The following is a 19762-nucleotide window of genomic DNA, read 5'->3' on the forward strand; positions in this document are numbered from 1 at the left end:
TATTACTTAAGACTCCAGACTCAATTATAGGGCCGTAAAATTCTTTGCAGTCGCGAATGCACACGCAAGCCTCAAAATTCTGACAGGCGTTGACGTCCTATTGCTCACAATACTGAACTGAAGGACACATCATAGCGTACTGACGCGGAAAAATCATCGTGAACATCGGTGCGTGTACAACATTGATGAGTCTCCTTATATACACCCTCTCATACACCCCCCAAAGTACTATTTCAGCAGATAATCAAGTAAGCACTCTCGCCCCACATTTTCTTCTTCGCTTATGAGGCGTAGTAATATCGCGCAAGGTTAGAGGGCGAGGTTGACCGGGACACAGCCGATCGCAACGACGGAATCTAAGCAATGCGCAATGAGCTTCGATCGGTAGACGATACGAGACAAAGCTAACTGAAGTTGTTGTCTTCACAGCACAGGGGGTCCGCGTCACTAAAAACCGGCTGGTCAGCACCATAGCTATCAACGAAGGGATAATTCTGCTCACCAAGTCGCGCCGCTACCGAGGCCAACGACATCGATGGGTGCACAGGTCACACCCACCACGACATCCAGGTCCTCCACGACGACGCCGATGAGGCTCAGGACTGACGCGATGCCGGGATCACCGGCGGTGCCCGAACTCTGACAGCATTGGACTGGGCCCGTGTCGCACTGGCTGCCGGGCAGTAAAGTGCCGGTTGGGAGGGCGGGGATGGATAGTGTTATAGTGGGAATAATCGAGGTCGGGATGATGGTTGGAAGCCCAACTGGAAGAGAGGTTGGGAGATCGGTCGGAATGCCACTCGGAAGAGAGATGGGGAGATCGGTTGGGATACCAGTCGGAAGGGAGGTTGGAAGCTCTGTCGGTATCCCAGACGGAAGAGAGGTTGGGAGGTCGGTCGGAATACCGCTCGGAAGAGAGATGGGGAGGTCGGTTGGGATTCCTGTCGGAAGAGAGGTTGGGAGGTCGGTCGGGAGAACAGTCGGTATGATTGTGGGTATCAGGCCTTCGCCGCGTGGAGCAGCCACGACGGAGGCTGCGAGAGCGATCAGAAAGAATGAGCTAAGCTTGATAACCATTTCGTCCAATATTCAGCTGGTCGTTACTGACTGCTACCAGCATGGTGAACAAGCCTTTTATACGATCCTTGGAATCCGAAAGGTGCATTTGAGTTCTCACATTTTCTTACAGAACTGCAGACCGCCGAAATTATGGGCTCAAACGGGCAAGAAGATGAGCAAAACCATGCGGGCCCAGAACGGGAAAGATGCTCCAAGCTCGAGGAAGGTTCATCCCGAGGATCCCAAGGGCATAGGATGATTTGAAACAGAGTGATCATGAAATGAGAAGGTGTGTAGCCTGGAGTACACACGACGACACTTCTGCAATAGAAAGGCGCCCTTCTTGTTAAAGATGATTTTCCAGCGGTACGAGGTCTAAAAATGTCCTGCATAGCAAATATTCTGTTTCGACTGGTCTGCAAACAAGCATTCCATGTAGCAAGGCGGGGAGTCTTTTTTGTTTACCGATCAATGCTAGTGAGCTGTCTTGTTGTGACCTCGGCCGTCTAGCTAACTTGTAGTCGGACCGTGGCCCAACGATCGCGAACTATATCGAGTCTGCTGAGTCAGCTCAACTTCGTGGCGCTCCCGACAGCCCCCTTCCCTCTGCGTGCGGCAAAGCAGTGCCTTGGCGGCGAGACGCGGCTGCCTCCCTGGTCATATCATACTTGTGGACGTGTGCATATATGTCCCGATCATTATCAACTTTGATTTAGATGCGCATCATAGGCACCTGTTTCAAGAGTTGGAGCGGAATCCTCGGTTGACCCCACTTCGAAATTTAATCTCCCACTCGTACCTTTGTCGCTGTTAGGAAATCCCGTAAAGTTTCAAGGTCTACTAATGGGCACGTTTTTTTTTCAATCTTTCTGACATGCATCCCACCCCTCTGATCATCTCGCCTTCAAGAATGGTTCTAAGCCCTTTATTGGAAAGGCGACGCTCCACTGTTTGTAAATTCAAGACAGCGTCATAGCGTTTTCCAGAAAGCCATATTACTGTTCTACCAGGATGACGTCACTGGTACGCCTGTTCAAACAATGTTCATATGTTTTCGTGACAAGTACGAGCTTTCCCTTGTAGGCATGTTCAGACTGTGTCAAAAACCATCAGCCTGGCCTTATACAAGCTCTCATTCGAGCTCACGGTTAAATCTTATTTTCATCAGCGTCACGGGAGACTCATCCTGGTCTCATGACATCATGTCTGGACAGACTTAGTTTTTGGTCGAGCCGAAGTATGCGTACAGCACCCTACTTCTCTAGAGTGTGGCATCTCCTCTCTCTACTTCGACTCCGCGGATGTGAATCGAAGAGGGTTTTCGTCGTCGAAGGACATCGAAGGTCCCGCAGCTTCGACAAGAAGGAATGGAGGAGCTCCCGGAGGAGTTTCGGTTCGGATCCGGCTCTGCTTTTTCATTGTATTGGAGGCACAAGTCGTATTTCCCGTACACGGGTGCTGTTTCCCGCTTCGCACTCTCCGCTCCCTACTCATTATCCAACTATCCATGGATATCGCAAGGAATCTGTGAGATTCAAAAACCGTATCCCCGATATCATTCTTAGCAGCCTGCTAATCTCAGACCTCTACTGCGATCAATGGGTCTCGACGTCAAAGCAAACACAAGGTGACTCACTGCCAGGGGCATGTATTGAAACGGATAGCTTCTCAGGTGAATAGGCTCACCGGAACTTCGCGATTTTATGTTAAAGGCGCCGTGATGGGGTGTCTAACTGTGTGCACATCAATCTCCCCAAGGCTCCGTCTTCGAAGTTGGATTCACTTCGATACCGCCTCATCCTTATAAGCGTGAATCCTATAAATAACACAGAAAAATTCTCTTGCAGGGTTTGTAAGGCTTGTCAATCTTCTGCGAATCTACCGTGAATACTACAGGGCTTACACTGATCTTTGTTGGCTGAGGAAACTCAGATCGGGCTACTATTTGGTGAGACTTTTCTATTCGCTCTATTTGCGCAATCGTTCCCGAAACCTCAGCCTCTCTTGTATCCCCTCATTGTATCCAAAGATCTGCTATACCCTCTATCACCTCGATCGAGATGTCAAAATGCACCTACCGATCTGTTGTGCGCATTTTCAGATGGTTCGTAGCTTGATCTCTAATGTTCGCAATTCGGTCCATTCAAAAAGTCAATCTGCATCAAGGGTTCAAGCTCAAGTCCCCTTAAGCTCGGTAAACAATTTGACAATCGTGGTCCAAACGGTACATGGTTTCTCAACAGCTTTTTTAATTTTTGTGTTTACCTCCGATGGCGCGAAGAGGGCTTCTATATTTCTTATTGAACATGGGGTTAGCACGACCACAATACGGACCGCAGAATTGAGAACTCTCAACGTTATCATGTGCCATAGAGCTATCTCGTTTCGAGTGTAGAATCATGAATTTCCGACTGTCGACTGATCTCGTCAGGATCCCTTGCGCTAAACAATGGCCGAAATGAAAGCTCCTTCTTCTCATTCAAAGGTGATGAAATTCCACAAGTCTTTCATCAAGCGATGTTGTAGAGCGATAGGAAGAATGATAGAGCTGGAGGGAAATTCTCTGTAAAGGAGCTCTAAAGTCCCACAGGCAAGGCAGTCGGCATATATCACATCATACCACGTGCTGGGAACCACCTTCCGTTCCGGGCCGGCAACGTGTCCAGAGTCAACCACCATGCTTTAATCGCGTCCGGACTTCATTTAACGCTTTCATCCTTACGCTTTTCCATAATGCACACACCGGTGGTGCTTTGCGGTCTTTTTCTTTTTTCTTTTTCTGTTCTTTCACTAGCGGATTCAAATGCGGGTGGTGCGCTTTACCCTGCGGGGCTAATGCCCTTGATAAATCGCGCAGATGCCTTACTTTCTTCGGGACAATTCAATGATGCTGCTAGAGCGTACAGCGATGCTATCGGTGTGTATCAAATTGGTTCGATGCTCGCAAAATAACTCACATCGACGTTCCTGTTCAGATCAATCACCAGCGGACTATTCTCTATACTATAAACGTGCAACGGCCTACTTCTCCCTGAACCGATACTCCAACGCTCTCGCGGACTTTGACCAGGTTCTATCACTCACTTCCGAAACATTCGATAAAGCCTACTTCATGAAAGCGAAAATATTCGCCAAGGAGGGACGCTGGTCTGATGCTCGGGACGCTCTCAAGCGCTACCAGGCCAAGAACAAATCAGACAAGACTGCAATGGAGCTTCTTTTGGATGTCTCAGACGGAGAAATGGCTGCGAAGAAGGTCTTGAACGCACAGAGGGCAAAGCTTTGGACTGCTTGTGAAGAATCTGCAAGTCAGGCTCTCAAGACTGCGCCACACGCGGTTAACATTCGGCAGCAAAGGGCTTACTGTGCGCTGGCCGCTGGAGATTTTGAGCAGGCAGTAGGAGATCTCAGGCGAGTCGAGCCCTTTCTTTTTTTCTAATATTTCACGCTCAACGATACATCGGATAGCCGGCTATCTCAAATCACCCAACCGTCAACCGCAGCCTTCATGCGCGTCTTCCGCCTTTCCTATTTCTATATGCCCGCGTCCTCTACGCCTATGTCTACGCTCAAACAATGTCTTTACTATGACCCCGACTCTAAGCCTTGTGCGAGCGCACATCGGCAGGTCAAGTCTTTGGACAAGTCATTTACAAAGCTTGACAAGCTCATGGCTTCCGAAAACTGGAAAGGCATCGTCGACTTCCTCTTAGGGTCTGCCTCGAAAGATGCCTCCCCAACCTCTCCAGGCGACGGATTCCTTGCGACTTTCGACGACGCCCTCAACTCCAATGTTGCACCAGCCATGCTCGAACTCCCTTCAAATATCCCCATCTCTCCACCTCGTCGTGCAAGTCCACGCCGTCAGGAGATCATGCGGGCTCTGTGTCGATCGTACCTTCAACTCAGTCAGGCTCGTGCTGGGGAGCGGTGGTGCGACGAATTGCTCGGAATGACTGATATGGAGCGTGATATTGACGGCTTGCTCGGTAAGGGTGAGGCGTTGCTAGCACGTGAGGAGTGGGAGGAGGCAGTCCGTATATTTGAACGTGCATGGGATGCAAGTGGCGGAGGCAACCGTGAGGTATATGGGTTCCTTGCGTTTCATTACTGCCCTGTCACTGACGCTTCATATCACAGATTCACGCACGGCTGCAGAAAGCCCAGCGTCTGTTGAAACAATCTCGGCAGAAAGACTACTACAAAGTTCTGGGTGTGGCGCGCGATGCTGACGATAAGACGATTAAAAAGGCTTAGTGCGTATTGCAGCTTCCGCACGATCGAACCGTGTTTATTGACGTCTTTCCAGCCGGGCTACAACAAAGAAGGCACATCCAGACAAGGGCGGCAGCGAAGCGAAGATGGCAGCAGTCAACGAGGCGTATGAGGTTCTGTCGAATCCAGAATTGCGACAGCGCTTCGACAACGGAGAGGACCCCAATGATCCTGCAGGCGGCCAACAGGGAGGAAACCCATTCGGTGGCGCGCACTTCCCGGGCGGCAATCCATTCCAGTTCTTCCAGCATTCGGGCAGTGGCTTCCAGTTCCATTTCCAGAATGGACGTGGACGATGAGAATCTGTTTTCCGTGTTTTATACTCTGCTGTCATATTCGTGTATTTACTGCTGTGTACAATTGCATTTTCTCGCTTCTTGAGCACTGACCTTGCCCCAAGGTTCAAAGGGTGGAAAGTATTGTCGAAGGTGCGGACTTATCAGTACATTTCAGCCTGTCCCCATGACGCTACATGAAAATGCAGCTAAAACTGCAACATTTGGAGATCTGTCGTGCAGACCATACTGCGGGTAGCCTGCAGGACCCATGGTAGATATTCACTCAATAGGGTACTCTGCAGCTTCTTGGAGCTGTTCCATGGCGATCTCGTCGACTGTGGCGCCTCAGAGTTGGAGGAGAACAAAAAAAATGTCTCCACAATTATTTGAATTCTCAATTGGTACATGTCAGGCTATGTCAGGAAGGTGGCCCATGCAGTGCAAATACACTGAAAATTGGCTCGTGAGGATTTCTCCATGAGCGACTGAGGCTTGCCAAGACAGAGAATTTTGCTGGGCAAACATGAGGGCAGGTAGCAGATAGTAGAGTAAAATATTCTGTCCGTGCTGATCCCAAAGAGAGAAGTCGATCAACTCAGTAGTGTATCAAACTGCTACCCTTGCAAAGTTTCAGAGGCCCACGCCTGCGGTTTATCGCTCATCTTAAAAACGATATCCGCGCCATGAGCGATTTGCTCGTGTGTGATGATGGGATCGCGAAGAGGTTGCCCATTGACAGTCACCGATTCGACATATGTCTTTGTAGTCGCGCCGGTGGACGTGATGCGAAGGGGTGCTCTGACTCCGGGCAATCGAACACTTATTCTGTCGAACAAAGGCCTATGCGTGAAGATATATAATCAGGCAGTTTTCCCTTCATAAGGACATGGAGGCTCACGATCCGACCACATATTCACCTGAGACAGGGTTGACTGGATAGAACCCCATGGCAGTGAAGATATACCACGCGCTCATTTGTCCGCAGTCTTCGTTCTATAAGAGCGAATCAAATACGAGTGGAGATATTGATAGATCAGAAGTGGCTTACCCCAGATAACCCGTCTACGCTATTGTCGTAGTTGGCGAAAACAATTTCGCGTAAACGTTCCTGACCGATGGATGCTGCGCGGGCCAGAGCGTAGAGGTACGGGATATGATGTGACGGCTGAAAGGAGTGGTCTTCAGCATATGAATGTAATATCTCTGTATCGGCCGACCTCATTTGCATGATCGTTGTGTCCTAGTTATCCCGATTGATGAGAAAGAACGCACATTCATACAGCTAACTCACCTCCATCGAAATGCGCTTGCAAGCTTTTCACAAAAGCGGCCCGTCCCCCCCTTGCCTCGATAAGCTCATCCATGGCATGGACAACATCAAATGAATATGCCCATTTGTCGCCTTCAGTCCAACCCATATCTGCACCCGCCCAGGAACCATCGGCATTCTTGGCTTCCATGAAGTCCGTCTTGTTGTTATATATGGTGAACGGCGTGATCATGGAACGTTGTCGGAAGAACTGCGCGTCTTCAGATTTGTTCAGCAAACCAGCGAGCACGGATACCGCAAAGTCGTCATCTGTGCAAATAAAGGAATCCAGAGATGGTCGCAGTAGAATGCGATCGAAATGTGCATACATGCATAATCCAGCGTCCTCGAAGCGGACTCGGAGTGAATATCATCAGCTACCCAACCTTTCGTATCATACACGGACGACAGTCCAGCGCGGACTTCATATCCAACATGTTCTTCTCTGTCGAAGTAACTGCGAAGATGCACCGTGTTTGTTCATAATACGCCGACGTGGAAGCTTCGCAACGTACGAGATCGTATCATCATCGACAGGCGGGACAGTGGCATCTTTATGCACTGCTTCATATGCCGTATCGATGTCAAAGTCAGTGATGTTCTTGAGCACGGCCTCGGCAATAAGCGAGTCTGCATGGGTCCCAACCTTGTACCCGAATATTGATTTTGGCAGCTTTCAGAGTCACAGAGAAGCTCACCATGATATTCGTCTCTGCGAAGTCACATACCATGAGCTGTACGCAGTCTGAGATGAGCAAACTTGCTCACCGACTATATTCTTCCACATTGGCAGCCATCCACCCTAAAAAGAGGTTACCTTTTGATGAGCACCGTAGCAGCAGTTACACAATATACCTCCTTGTAGTCTTGCAACATGCTCTGCACCATGCCGGAAATTCTTTCGGGAGCGAGTAAAATCTGCCAGGCCCAAGCAGCACGGAATGTATCCTACCAAATATCATCAATACAATGCAGAACGCATCTCAAAGGCGTGCCTACCCAAATCGAGTACCCAGTGTAGGATTGTCCTTCATGAATAGTGTCATCATATCCAGAGTAGTACTTCCCATCCTCACTTTGCTCGTATGGATACTGTAAGGAGTCAGCCAGATCATATTAAGCTTACAGAACATACTGAGCACCTGAAGGCTGTGGAACACAGCAGTGTAGAGGACAGTTAAATCGTCTTCTGATCCGCCCTCTACTGAGATACGGTCCAGCTTCTCAGCCCATTCTGTCCGAGTCTTTTTTGCCGTCTGCTCCAACGTGGTGGTATCCGGAATTTCAGTATCCAAATTCTTGCGAGCCTGGTCGACGGATATGAAAGATACTCCGACGCGGACGTTTACCACGCGTGTATCCGGAGTGAATGCGGCATACCCGCTGAGCATCGTTCCGTTAGAGCTTGTTTCTCCAATGTGCAGCGTGCCGTTGGTGGCGGTTCCCCAGGTCGTAAAAGGCGCGTCGAAGCGAGCGCAAAAATAGCCACGAAAAGATGGGGCTACGTTGGGTCCGATGATGAAGTCTTGTCTCTCAGGGTTCGAGCCCGTGATTTCCTGCCTTGATGGATCGATAGACACCGTGCCGAAGGGGTAAGTGAGATTCGTTGTGTCTTCGGAGCCCACGACTGAAGGCCGCGTAGCTTCGAGAAGAACATACGGCGCACTCGTACCGTTGAACGTGAACCTCAAGTGCCCAACCCGAGAAGCTAGTCGTGAATGATCAGCATTCATCCGATGGAGACAAGTCAGCCTGCTCACTTGAACTTTGTTCTGCCACGATTATGCCACTCTCGATCGCTCGCATCTCCGCTTTGTAGTAGCTCGGCGTCAGCACTTCGCTTTCATGGTTGAAAGCCATCCCTCTCTGTTCAAAAATGGGCTGCACCTGACCAGCTCCCGGGACTACGACAACTTGGCCACTCTCTCCCATCCAAATAGCCGGTTGATGCGTTCCTTGAAAGCCATGTATCGAGGTGTCGGTGTGATTATAAGGCGTCATGGACACATAGTTCTGCCGAGTTTGTGCTACCCATCTTGTCATGGCGAAAGGAGGCGAAGTACTGGGGATCATCCCTCCTGAGCCATTCGGAGTATCACCTCCGTTCCCTATTAGTCTAGTGGGGGCCATGAGCATCGGAATCGGAAACGGTCATCGTCAGAAACAGGAAGAACGTAAACAATCCTACGCAGATCAAAGCAACTATAAACCGCGCTTCATCCGTATGATTATTGCGTGCCGTCTTTGAGAAAAAAATAAGAAGCACAAATGCAAGTCCAAGGAGTGCGCACATGAAGAGAACATTTACAATGATCAGAGATGTACGTACGGATTAACATAATCTACCGCTCTGCTCTTAGGATCGTGGAATCCTGCGGGCGGTGCGCGACTGGCAAGCACAGAAAGGACCAGAAGACATATCTGCGTTACGATGGATCTATGTCCAAGATACATGGAGTCCAGAGACGACAAAGCGTGCGTTAAGCCGAACATATTGCGCCTGCAATCGTACAGTTGCGCAGGCAGTGGGTCAGATGGCGATGTCGCGTGACGTGGGCGGTCCGATTCACAAAAACTGTACTAATGAAAGGATTTATAAGGCGTAAATATGGTAGACCTTGTGAATGTCAAAAATTGGCAGGATGACGTGGATACTACTAGTGTCAGACTTACATGGGATGGTGAAGCGAAAGTGCACAATGCACCTTTTCAACCTGCGACACCTCAATGTCTTTGGTGAATTCCTGGAACTCACGCAGTCTTCGAGGAATAAAGGCCCAGAAGAAAGTCTTTCTTCCTCAACGGTATGGATCGGCGAAACACAGAGGACGCTTGGAGCGCTCAACGCTGAGCAACTCAATCACGTGGCCGTGTCCATATGGCGCTTAACCTCCTCCGCTCTTCTGTTGCTTTTTCTACACAGATTCCTGCACAGTGAACTCAGACAGAATTTGAATCACTCAACGCCTTGAACATCGATTCTGTGATTCAAGGCACCCACATGTTTCTTCAGAGCTCGGATTTGGTGGAGAATTCTCGGGAGCCACAATGAGCGGACCGTCCTGGTTCTTCTCTTCCTCGGATGGGTCACCTGCGTCATCTTGCAGCATGGAACACGAGTAGGACAATACATGGCGCCGAAGGAATAAATACATTGGCAGACGGTGTTCATCATCCAGCACGCTCTCCTCCTCGGTCCGTCTTCTGGCAATGTGGTTTGTCTTGGCTTGCCTCCTACTATTGCCCTCCACTGTAAGAGCGTCAAAGAAGGCGACTGATACTCTCGGCGTTCGTGATGACCTGCACTTTCCCCTGTATTCCCGCGCTACAAACAAGGATGGATCGCTGCCGACTTACAAAAATCCCGATGCTTCGATTGAGGACCGTGTCGCCGACTTACTTCCGCGCATGACTGTAGAAGAAAAGGTGGCTCAGCTGTGAGTGCTTTTTATGACTCAGATGACTTTTTGTAAGAGCGTTGGACATGCGCATGAATGCACGACAGACGACAGTAACTCTGTCATCGTGTGTCTCAATCCCAAGCAGAGGATATCACGTCTGTCTTTGAATTCCATAAGACCGCACTCATATTGAATTTTCAGAATTCAAGGAGACATGAATGGTTGGATGAGTCTGAATGATCCATTAGATGACACCAAAGTCTTCAATCAGTCAGGCCTTGTAAGTCGCATTTTCATCTCAATGAATCGTACTTATGAGGAAATTTAGGAGCAAATGATGGCTACAAAAGCTGGCGCCATCTGGGGTGGATACCTTGTACCTTGGGACAAATTCGTTTATGGCGTCTCCATTGGCCAAAAATACCTCATGGAAAATACGACGCTAGGAATACCTGCCATCTTCCAGTCCGAAGGCAAGTCGCCTGCATACTTCTGATTTCCGAAGGCGAGCTCTAACGAGCTGAGCGGGCTTCAGGTCTGCACGGCTTCACAAATAACGGGACTATCTGGCCTTCGCCGATTGGCCTGGCAGCCTCCTTCAACACAGATCTCCTGGAAAAGGCTGCCGCAACCATTGCGGATGAAGCCGAAGGGCTTGGCTTCACGCAACTTTTTGCTCCTGTTCTGGACATGTCGCGCGAACTTAGATGGGGGCGTGTAGAAGAAAACTTTGGCGAAGATCCATTTCTGTAAGCATACCCACTCAGGATGTTCTCGCTCCATTATATGTTGTTATCGTTGCTAGGACGGGTGAAATGGGCCACGCGTACGTGACTGGCCTACAATCTGGTAGACGTAGGAATGTTAGCTCTACTGCTAACGCCCGTATGGCTGCGACCTGCAAACACTTCGCCGCTTTTGGTAGCCCTCAGGGTGGATTGTAAGCTGTAGTTACTAGTCTTTTCTGAAATTCACATCTCATACATCCTCTTAGAAACATCGCTCAAGTTAGCGGAGGTGAACGAGAGCTACGCACGATATATCTCAAGCCGTTTAACCGTGCATGTGTTGAGAGTTTGACCATAATGACAGCCTACTCCAGCTACGACGGGATCCCTGCTATTGCTAATAGTCGTCAGTTTCCTATTCAACCATCGTTTGCTTCGCAATCTGATACATTTCACGGACGCTAGACCTTCTCACTGATATTGTAAGTATATTATGCCCAACCTGATTTCGGAACCCTCTTACCAGATGCTTCACAGTTGCGGGAGGAATGGGGCTACCAATACTATGTCACGTCAGATGCTGGGTCAGTCGATTTGCTCATCAACTTACATGGCACGTGCGACACTCGTGAATGCGCTGCGAAGACAGCCCTCGAAAATGGCCTAAGCGGTGAAATGGGTGGTGGGACATACACATATCTCACCTTACCCGGTAAGATAGATGTGCTAGTCGCCGGGGATTGTCTGATTTCCGTTTTTTAGATCAAGTTAAGGCTGGCACTGTTGACATCAAATACATCGATGAAACTGTCAAAACGATGCTCCGCACAAAGTTTACGCTTGGTCTCTTTGAAAGTGAGCATGCGTGTGATTTATACTGTTCGCTACACTTTCTGACATGGTGCAGATCCTTATCCTTATGACGATTATCTAACGACTCTTCGCACACCTGAAACGCGCGAGTTGCTTCACCAGATGGAGCTTGAGTCGATTGTCCTGCTTGAAAATAAACAGAGCGTTTTACCTTTGAGTATTAACGTTGGCTCTGTCGCGTTGATCGGCCCACAAGTCGATCGTGTTTCCGTACGTCCCAAATATCCCGTGCCTTAGAGCGCCACTCATTGGCTTATGCATAGTTCGGTGATTACGTCTTCTTCAATGCGTCATTGAATGGGATATCGCCTCTTGCAGGCTTCACCGAATTCCTATCGAACAGCTCTGTCAAAATCAACTATGCGGAGGGTTGCAAGCTCTGGTCCAATGACCATTCCGGATTTGATGCCGCGATGACATCTGCTATACAGTCAGACGTCGCAGTCGTCATGGTTGGGACTTGGTCACTCGACCAGACCCTGCTTTGGACGCCTGGAACGAACGCGACGACAGGGGAGCATGTAGACCTGTCTGACCTTGGGCTCGTTGGTGCACAGCTTGCGCTTGTGCAGGCAATCAAGTCTACTGGGAAGCCGACAATTGTCGTATTCGTCAGTGGAAAACCTGTAGCCGAGCCATGGATTCAAACCAGTCAGTGACAAGCTCTGTACCTTTTTTTGACAGGGTCAAATGATACGTTAATATAGATGCCGATGCTGTGATTCAGCAATTCTATCCTGGCGAACTCGGTGGTCTTGCGTTGGCTGAAATTATATTTGGTGCAGCAAACCCGTCAGGTGCCACCAATTTAATTTCATCTCAATGCGTAAGTACTGAAATTTGTTTACTGGACTGCAGGAAAGCTTCCTGTGTCGTTTCCTCGTAGCGTTGGAACCACCCCGGTTTTTTATAACTACCTCAAGGGTAGCCGTCCCCTTGACCCAGGTCTCATCACAGCCAACGGCTCACTAGTTTTCGGACACCAAGTGAGCCATGCACCTCTGATTCCAATTCATCAACGTTGACATATCTTTCGAATCGGTCAGTACGTCCTGGACAGTCCTGTTCCTCTATGGAGCTTTGGCCACGGCCTAAGTTACACCACATTCAAATAGTAGGAGTATACATTACTTCTACAGGCGTTCTGAGTTGACTTTCATCTTGTATAGCTCGAATCTGCTACTCTCGAGTTCGACAATCGGAATCAATGATGACTTTAATGTGACGGTGACCGTGCATAATACGGGCTCTGTAGACGGCAAGGAGGTCGTCCAGGTAGGCGTCTGGCTGCTGTGAACTTGGGCACCCAGGTCTATTCTACATACTAATCACATATTCTCTTCGCACTCTCTAGGTTTACCTTACCGATGTGGTTAGCTCTGTCGTAACACCTAACCAAGAACTGGTAGGCTTCCAGAAAGTGGATATTTCGTGCGTCTTTTCTTCATTTATTACCCTCTCTATTCAGTTATCGAGCCTGTTCTGATCGTCGATGACTTCACATCAGGGCTGGTGCATCCAAAACAGTCACTATACTCGTGCAGTCCTTGCAGCTCGCTGTATGGACATTGCAGAGCGGGTGGGTCGTCGAGCCAGGCGCCTTCGCGATTAAAGTTGGGACGAGCGATCAAACCTTCTTGAACGCCACGCTGACTGTGCAGTGATGCCGCTGCGGCCACTGCGAGAGCTGCTACGTATGAAGAAGTGGTTGGATCAAAAATGTTGAGTTCACGTAGTATATTTAGTCAGGCCATCTCGCGTCTGACAATAAACGAAGGACGAGGGGACGAGCACAGCTGCATTCATATGTCTATATGGCTCCGTAATCATGGGTTACACTCAAATATGACACAAAACGTGTTTTTGATCTTCACATAATCCGGTATTTATCGTGGTATGAAGCGCTCAACTCCCTCCAAGCACTTAGTTCTCAATAGCCTTGGTATCAACCTTTCGTCTAAGTCTGCTCTCCCAGATTACAGTCGTCCCAAGTCAGATGGCGTAGGCAGCTTTTGCCAGTCTTCATTTTCTCTGGATATGTGGAGTATGAGTTGAGGTTCTTAACATTTATTTACCTTTGGCAGTGACAGCTCTTTTCTCCTACACCCTTTCTGAACCTAACGCTCGGTTTCGTCAGGAGAGGCATTGCTTGCAACAATAGCTCTTTCTCACAAGATACTTGTTGCCTCCGCTCCAAAGTCTGCGAATATCGCTGTTAGGAGGAATCGGTTAGGGAAGGGTTTGTCTTACATTTTAATTGTTGCGTCGAGACTTTTACCCATAGCACGACTTGTGCTCCCCAACTTAGTCCTTCAGCTCTTGACCTGCTGACGCTATCAATATGATCTCTCAAGCGATCGACATACGTTGACACAGTTAGAAGATGAATCTGGGTCATTGCGCTTGCCCCCCTTACGTAAGCCTAGCATATCGCGCTTGTTCATCTACGATTATTGATAACGTCCCGGGCTATATTTCTGACGACAAATTTTCTCGATAAAAGGCAGCTACAAAATCGCGTATCATACATAGATGTGAAAAACTGGTTGAACGGAGACTTAAAAAACTCGCTATCAATCTTTAACACTAGAAGTCAGATGAAGGTATACAGAAATGGATGTTCTATCTCACCGGAAGCTCTTCACACGTATGAGTCAAGCTCCAATTTGATCTCTTCCACTATGTTTTCTAATTTATCCTCCTGTCCAATGTCGATGTAGCCTCGGTTGGAGCGTCTCACCGCACGAGGCAGCGGGATGGGGAGGATGCTGCTCAAGTAGACCTCCAAGTCTCCGGAATCAGAGCCCACACTGAAAGGTAAGGCAGCCAGGCCGTCAGACCAAAAAACGAGAAGAGAACAGATGAGGTGGAAGGAACTTGCGTGATCTGGGATGTATCGGTGCCCCCGCGAACGATGAAGACGCTTTCCTCGCTGTCCTTCAAAAAGAGAGAGACGCTCTGGGATGGGTCGATGGTGAACACCGATGCCCACCTTTGTCGTGCTGTTTGAGACTCGCGGTGCGCGCGGTGTTGTTGATGAATTTGACAGTCCGTCCAATACCGAAGGAGCCGAGCGCTGTCGCGCCGCCGAAGATATCCTTGAAGTTGTACCAGTAACGCTTGTCGCGGTCAATTATTTCTCTGGTACGAGTCAGCAAACGATACTTGACCAAAAGGAGATTTTGAATTACTCGGAAAACCACTAGTAGTCTTTATGGGTAGCGTGGAAGTGATACGTTGTACCGACTGCCAGATCGAATAATATGGGAGCCTGTTTCTCTGTATGCGCCGGGACAGAAAATTCAGTAACAAGGGTGCCAGGACCGGTTACAACAACTTTGACGGGGCCTTAATCGCCAGGGCTATACCATCGGGAAGAAACGAACGCCATTATGGAAATAGGTGGGCAGTTGTGGAATAAACTGTGGTGGGCAGTTGCAGCGTCGACAGTCGTGGTTTTATGCATCGCGAACAGGTACAAAGACACCGGTCTTCCTCTTTCAACACGAGTTGCACACAAGCACCGCCATGTTGAACCGATCTCGAGACTGTATCAGTATTTTTGAGATCATTGGCGGTGGGAGAGTCACGGAATGAGTCAGTGCAACAGCGGCTTGGCGCCGACGACTCAATGCCCGCCCGAAACCGTTCGGCATCGCGGCATACTGTCTGAGTCTCAAATTTATATTCCCGTCTCAATGTTTTGTGCGGCCAGTCGCACTCCTGGTCATCCTTCAAAACTATGTGGGTGGGTTTTCAGAAACGCATGGCGGCCATGACTCCAACTGAGACCATCATACTTGTCAATGGTAGAGGTAATTCATCCGCTCTCATGCAATTGAGTGCCTCCTGCTAATGCCGGAACAGTTCTACCAGGGTTTCAGCACCGGCTCTCAGACTGAGATTGCGACATCACGAGTGATTGTATATGTAGGCCAGGTGGTCTCTGGCCGGTGTGTGTCCGTGAGTGAAACTTTCATATAATCGCCCGCCTTGCGAGGCACAGGTCCTAACATATCGGCGTGTCTGCTGTTAGTACTCAATTGCTGAGTACTTCCTGTCATTACGTCCTGTTCTGCGTGGGTGGGGCGAACACTCAGAATTACCATTTGTGCTCCATGGATAGTCTCAGGTCTCGTCATGAGTCTGTACCAGGTGAGTGTTCCGCGGTGCTTTCACCATGACTTTCGTTCCTAGAGAACGAGCCAACAGGCATTTTGAACGACGAGAGCAGATGCATGTGATGCCGGTATTCTCGTTTTCATACTCCAGAAGACATACTATACACGTGACGGTGCTCGGTTCAATGAGCCCTCTAGTCGTGAATCAGGAGGCATGACTCACTGGGTGGTCATGAGCGTCGGCATTCATTGTGCAGGTTAACAGCGATGGCAGTGCGGACTTTGAGAGGCTGAATACTTGTATAATTCTGGCTGATGATATTGCACAGCACGGAGTCTCACGACCGCTTTCCCGTGCCATCTTGTGAGAAGTTATCCCTGACATGAAACTTTGCAGGCAGTCGCTGTGTTCATCGCTTCCGTGGAATATATCAGCCATACCAGTGTTCGGTCATCGAAACCAACGAGCGTATGGCCAGCAGTGTAGGATGAAGGGTCATGGTGCGCGCAGTGACTCGAACGGCACCGTGCTCATCGATCCTCTGACCACAGCCCGTAGGTTATCGGCCATCACTTGGAAGAACATGGTGTATGAAAATGATGTACTTCTCGGGACCGCAGCAAGAACCTTGGATTTCTACCTTTGTCTACAACATCGCTCTTCCAGGCACGAAGCGTTCCACCGCATGAATGCCAGGCAGCGTCGAAGTTAGGTCAACGAGCACCTGCGAGTCTGTCTGCCTCCAAGCCATGTACACGGGTATCGATGACAGATTCACTCAGGGTATAGGGGTTGTGTGCCTCCGACCGAGACGTGCGACGCAATGTCGGTTTCCGGAGCTTTCAGCATCCATGTTCAAAACCTCCGTATACCGAGGTTCATACAATCTGGCTTCGACCTAGAAATTGGACGACGTATATAAGTCTTCCAATAATGCACTGCTATATCCCACCACCCCTCTTATCCAGCAGATCTATCAATGGCCGCCAGGAAGCTCTCCATCAGCACCTCTAAGGGCGATCTCAGTGGGAACACATACCTGCTATTGACGTTCAACCCCGTCGACACAACCGATCTGTATAAAAGTCAATGTACATCAAAACCGTCCCCCTGCTGCACCTTGTTCTCATTGCCTTATTTGACCCGCAGACCCGGTGATGTGGAAGGTAAGATTTTCTGTGCATATCAGTGTCTTTTTTTCACGCGTTGCCCCACTGTCTGTTTCAGATACTGAAATTCGCCGCAAACTGTCAGTATCTGCGTCTTGCTCATGTTAACTTTCCACTGATGATTTCATGAAACAGCAACTGCCACGAGTGTCATTGATTATTCTGCAAGGCTTGCCGCGGGAGTCTCGGAAGTGGTGAGCTATCGCCTCTACATATACGCCATTTTGAGAGTTACATAGTATCTCTGTAGGTCGGAGACCAAGTTCAAATTCCTCAGACGTGAGATTCGTCATCTTTCCATCTCGCGAGCGGGATTCCTTATGATTTTACGGCCATCATAGGTACACCGAAATGGGGGTAAGAGACCTTCATTGAATATCACACAGGCTGTCGATTTATAACCCTATTCACCGTCACACAAAACCAGCTGGGCCAGAAGGTGAGTTGTCTGCACTCAGTTCACATAGCATCGCTAATTCTGCCACAGTCGGTGTTCACCGTCGATGGTGATGGCTTCGCCAGCTGGTCAGAACCTGCTCCCAAACCAGCTCCTGGAACAGGGCAAATCAATGCCCTCAATGAGAGTGGACAGAGACAGGATATGAGCATCGGTAAGTAGTTGTTATATATAGTGCCACTTGCTGCCTCTTGACGCAGATTCTAGGTATGATCGGGCCGGGTGAGGCATACCAGCCGGTTTTATTGTGGAGGAACGTTGGCGACGGTTTCGCCATGACGGCTAAATTCACGCCTATGGTAATTCACAGCCGCTTGACACTGTGATCCCATTCACCACATGTGTTTCATTGCAAAATTCAGCTCCAATTCTATGCCTACAAGGAATATCAAGGCAAGTCATGATGGCTGCCTGATATTGGCTGCATGACAAGCCGAAGCTCACAACAGGGTCGCACAGAGACCCAAATTATTAGGGGTGCAATCCAGACAGGCTTGTTGGGCCAGTGGGACCTCGCGAAGCTGAGGGCCATGCCGAATGTGAATACCTTCAGGCTCTATGAGCAGGTCGGCAGCGGGAAGCTCGTACTCGAACTAGTAAATTAGCGGACTCTTCGGTAGGATTATATTCTTGCAGGCGCACCCATCTCGCTCACCCACTAATCCCCCGTTCGGCAGTATGTGTTTACTTGCCAAAGTGCAAGATGTTTAAAGAATCGCGTAGGCTTTTAGATAAATTTAACCATTTGTTGTATTGGTGCTATTCCTACAGGAAAAATCACAGCTTGGTATGCTTGAACGTTGAAAATCAGTTTCGGCGAATTTCTTTGGCAATCAGGCACTGTTATACGCTTGGGTTTTCTTCATTTTCTCGTCATACTGAAGTTTTTTTTAAACACGGATCAGAACTGAGTACTGACTACTCCTCACTCGGTACAGTATTCGATCTATGGCCAAGCGATGTTTCCGCCGACGGTCGATCTGGAAAGGCATCCGTACGACCAGCCTCGGATGCTAACCCACCGACGTCATGGAAAATGACACGTGATGACATCTTCCCGCTCGCGTCTCCACAGCCCGCGCGTTTGTCTTATAACCAGCCCGTAGCAAGTGATGGCCTGCGAAGCTCGAACGACCTCCGTGCATCTCCATCCATGTTTTCTACCAAATCACTCAGCGGAGCCCTTCTGGTCGTCGCGGCGGTCAGCGACTGCGCACTCGCGCAGTACGGATACCCATACAGGAGGCGACACAGTTTAGCTTCCGGCGTCATCGCCGCAATCGCCATCGGTACGCGCATATCACAAGTTTCCAGTCTGCCTGAAGCAATCCTGACACGCCGTGACGCCCAGTCTGCGTCGTCATCCCACTTCTCCTTTGCGCACTCGCGGTGTGTCTTGTTATGCGTCGCCGGCGTCGTGCAAGTCAGACATCGTATGGTGTTAGCGCCACAACACGGCCTCCAGGGCGCTTAGGTCGCTTCACCGCCCCGTTCCTCGGTCGGCGCGGTGCGCAACCCACACAAGGTCAGACGGTGCCGTCAATTGGCTACGCGCAGGGTCCAGGCGCAGGTTCTGGCGCCGGAGGCTACACGCAGCCATCGGACGCGGCGCCAGTGGATCAAGCGTCATGGAAAGAAGGAGCACCTCCAGGATACGGCAACACCGTGAGCTCAGGCCCTTCACAGTCTTCGTGACTGTTCTTGAACGCGTTTGTTTTTTGAAGTACTCGGCCCCAAGCCAACCTCTGCCAGCCCATATAAACGTGTGCTATACTCAATTTTGCTACTGCGACAGTATCTAATCTTTTTCTTCAGGGTCAAAACCAGCCCTTTGTTGGTGGGTTCAAGCAGTCTGCATAAGCGCCTCTCCGTTTCTTTCTTGTCGTCTTCCTTTTTGAGTCGTGAAGGGCCCTCATCACGAAGTCTTATCAGAACGTACTATTGCCAGCAACCCGATTCCTTCATCCTACAGTGTCTTCACATATTTACGAGCAGGTTATTCACGAGCAAATAATGGATTTCAATATGTGGATCGTAGTACTACCCAACCTTTTGTAGCAATATCCTCTTCCACTTAGCTTATGAACGCTG

At 49.4% G+C, this 19762-nt stretch overlaps 6 protein-coding genes across 6 annotated transcripts; 4 read left to right on the forward strand and 2 right to left on the reverse strand.

Annotated features, from left to right (window-relative positions):
- Nucleotides 1–309: 309 nt before the first annotated feature.
- Nucleotides 310–1077, reverse strand: HETIRDRAFT_181114 (hydrophobin-like protein; the record flags this gene model as incomplete). Its single annotated transcript, XM_009546215.1, has 3 exons — nucleotides 310–356; nucleotides 410–447; nucleotides 503–1077. 3 exons carry the CDS (start codon nucleotides 1075–1077, stop codon nucleotides 310–312), a joined length of 660 nt encoding a protein of 219 aa, XP_009544510.1.
- A 2701-nt stretch (nucleotides 1078–3778) lies between these two features.
- HETIRDRAFT_408728 (uncharacterized protein) lies at nucleotides 3779–5719 on the forward strand. Its single transcript, XM_009546216.1, has 5 exons — nucleotides 3779–3976; nucleotides 4035–4470; nucleotides 4528–5143; nucleotides 5200–5315; nucleotides 5369–5719. Exons 1-5 carry the CDS (start codon nucleotides 3793–3795, stop codon nucleotides 5631–5633), a joined length of 1617 nt encoding a protein of 538 aa, XP_009544511.1. The 5' UTR covers nucleotides 3779–3792; the 3' UTR covers nucleotides 5634–5719.
- A 351-nt stretch (nucleotides 5720–6070) lies between these two features.
- HETIRDRAFT_68569 (glycoside hydrolase family 92 protein) lies at nucleotides 6071–9713 on the reverse strand. The gene is made up of 15 exons (XM_009545007.1): nucleotides 9595–9713; nucleotides 9251–9538; nucleotides 8682–9037; nucleotides 8064–8629; nucleotides 7921–8013; nucleotides 7777–7869; nucleotides 7690–7723; nucleotides 7620–7633; nucleotides 7437–7567; nucleotides 7251–7378; nucleotides 6904–7191; nucleotides 6830–6852; nucleotides 6661–6777; nucleotides 6511–6605; nucleotides 6071–6452 (listed from the first exon to the last, which is right to left on the reverse strand). The coding sequence occupies exons 2-15, from the start codon at nucleotides 9412–9414 to the stop codon at nucleotides 6227–6229; spliced, it is 2328 nt and encodes a 775-aa protein (XP_009543302.1). The 5' UTR covers nucleotides 9415–9538; nucleotides 9595–9713; the 3' UTR covers nucleotides 6071–6226.
- Nucleotides 9714–10131: 418 nt separating this feature from the next.
- Nucleotides 10132–13587, forward strand: HETIRDRAFT_127478 (glycoside hydrolase family 3 protein; the record flags this gene model as incomplete). The annotated part of the gene is made up of 17 exons (XM_009546217.1): nucleotides 10132–10358; nucleotides 10524–10602; nucleotides 10651–10795; nucleotides 10858–11071; nucleotides 11128–11262; nucleotides 11317–11456; nucleotides 11516–11532; nucleotides 11588–11762; nucleotides 11813–11905; nucleotides 11958–12133; nucleotides 12187–12574; nucleotides 12631–12720; nucleotides 12782–12909; nucleotides 12970–13037; nucleotides 13093–13198; nucleotides 13278–13354; nucleotides 13431–13587. The coding sequence occupies 17 exons, from the start codon at nucleotides 10132–10134 to the stop codon at nucleotides 13585–13587; spliced, it is 2415 nt and encodes an 804-aa protein (XP_009544512.1).
- Nucleotides 13588–14484: 897 nt separating this feature from the next.
- Nucleotides 14485–15507, forward strand: HETIRDRAFT_408733 (uncharacterized protein). Its single transcript, XM_009546218.1, has 4 exons — nucleotides 14485–14501; nucleotides 14555–14733; nucleotides 14805–15064; nucleotides 15115–15507. The coding sequence occupies exons 3-4, from the start codon at nucleotides 14908–14910 to the stop codon at nucleotides 15183–15185; spliced, it is 228 nt and encodes a 75-aa protein (XP_009544513.1). The 5' UTR covers nucleotides 14485–14501; nucleotides 14555–14733; nucleotides 14805–14907; the 3' UTR covers nucleotides 15186–15507.
- Nucleotides 15508–17024: 1517 nt separating this feature from the next.
- Nucleotides 17025–19366, forward strand: HETIRDRAFT_450218 (uncharacterized protein; the record flags this gene model as incomplete). The annotated part of the gene is made up of 11 exons (XM_009546219.1): nucleotides 17025–17136; nucleotides 17195–17211; nucleotides 17273–17294; nucleotides 17350–17408; nucleotides 17642–17653; nucleotides 17702–17825; nucleotides 17879–17970; nucleotides 18121–18255; nucleotides 18308–18347; nucleotides 18610–18960; nucleotides 19023–19366. The coding sequence occupies 11 exons, from the start codon at nucleotides 17025–17027 to the stop codon at nucleotides 19364–19366; spliced, it is 1308 nt and encodes a 435-aa protein (XP_009544514.1).
- Nucleotides 19367–19762: the final 396 nt, after the last annotated feature.

Source organism: Heterobasidion irregulare, assembly GCF_000320585.1.
Source record: "Heterobasidion irregulare TC 32-1 unplaced genomic scaffold scaffold_03, whole genome shotgun sequence".
Classification (NCBI taxonomy): Eukaryota; Fungi; Basidiomycota; class Agaricomycetes; order Russulales; family Bondarzewiaceae; genus Heterobasidion; species Heterobasidion irregulare.

Bases quoted from the DNA above. Each gene is read 5' to 3' on its own strand.
- HETIRDRAFT_408733 (XM_009546218.1), top strand. From the start codon at position 14,908: ATGCCCACCTTTGTCGTGCTGTTTGAGACTCGCGGTGCGCGCGGTGTT. The intron at 15,065-15,114 runs CTGGTACGAGTC...ATTTTGAATTAC, and splicing joins TGTCGCGGTCAATTATTTCT to TCGGAAAACCACTAGTAGTC.
- HETIRDRAFT_408728 (XM_009546216.1), top strand. From the start codon at position 3,793: ATGCACACACCGGTGGTGCTTTGCGGTCTTTTTCTTTTTTCTTTTTCT. The intron at 5,144-5,199 runs GTATATGGGTTC...TTCATATCACAG, and splicing joins GTGGCGGAGGCAACCGTGAG to ATTCACGCACGGCTGCAGAA. The intron at 5,316-5,368 runs GTGCGTATTGCA...ACGTCTTTCCAG, and splicing joins AAGACGATTAAAAAGGCTTA to CCGGGCTACAACAAAGAAGG.
- HETIRDRAFT_68569 (XM_009545007.1), bottom strand. From the start codon at position 9,414: ATGTTCGGCTTAACGCACGCTTTGTCGTCTCTGGACTCCATGTATCTT. The intron at 7,724-7,776 runs GTATATTGTGTA...ACCTCTTTTTAG, and splicing joins TGTTGCAAGACTACAAGGAG to GGTGGATGGCTGCCAATGTG. The intron at 6,606-6,660 runs GTAAGCCACTTC...TCGCTCTTATAG, and splicing joins GCGTAGACGGGTTATCTGGG to AACGAAGACTGCGGACAAAT.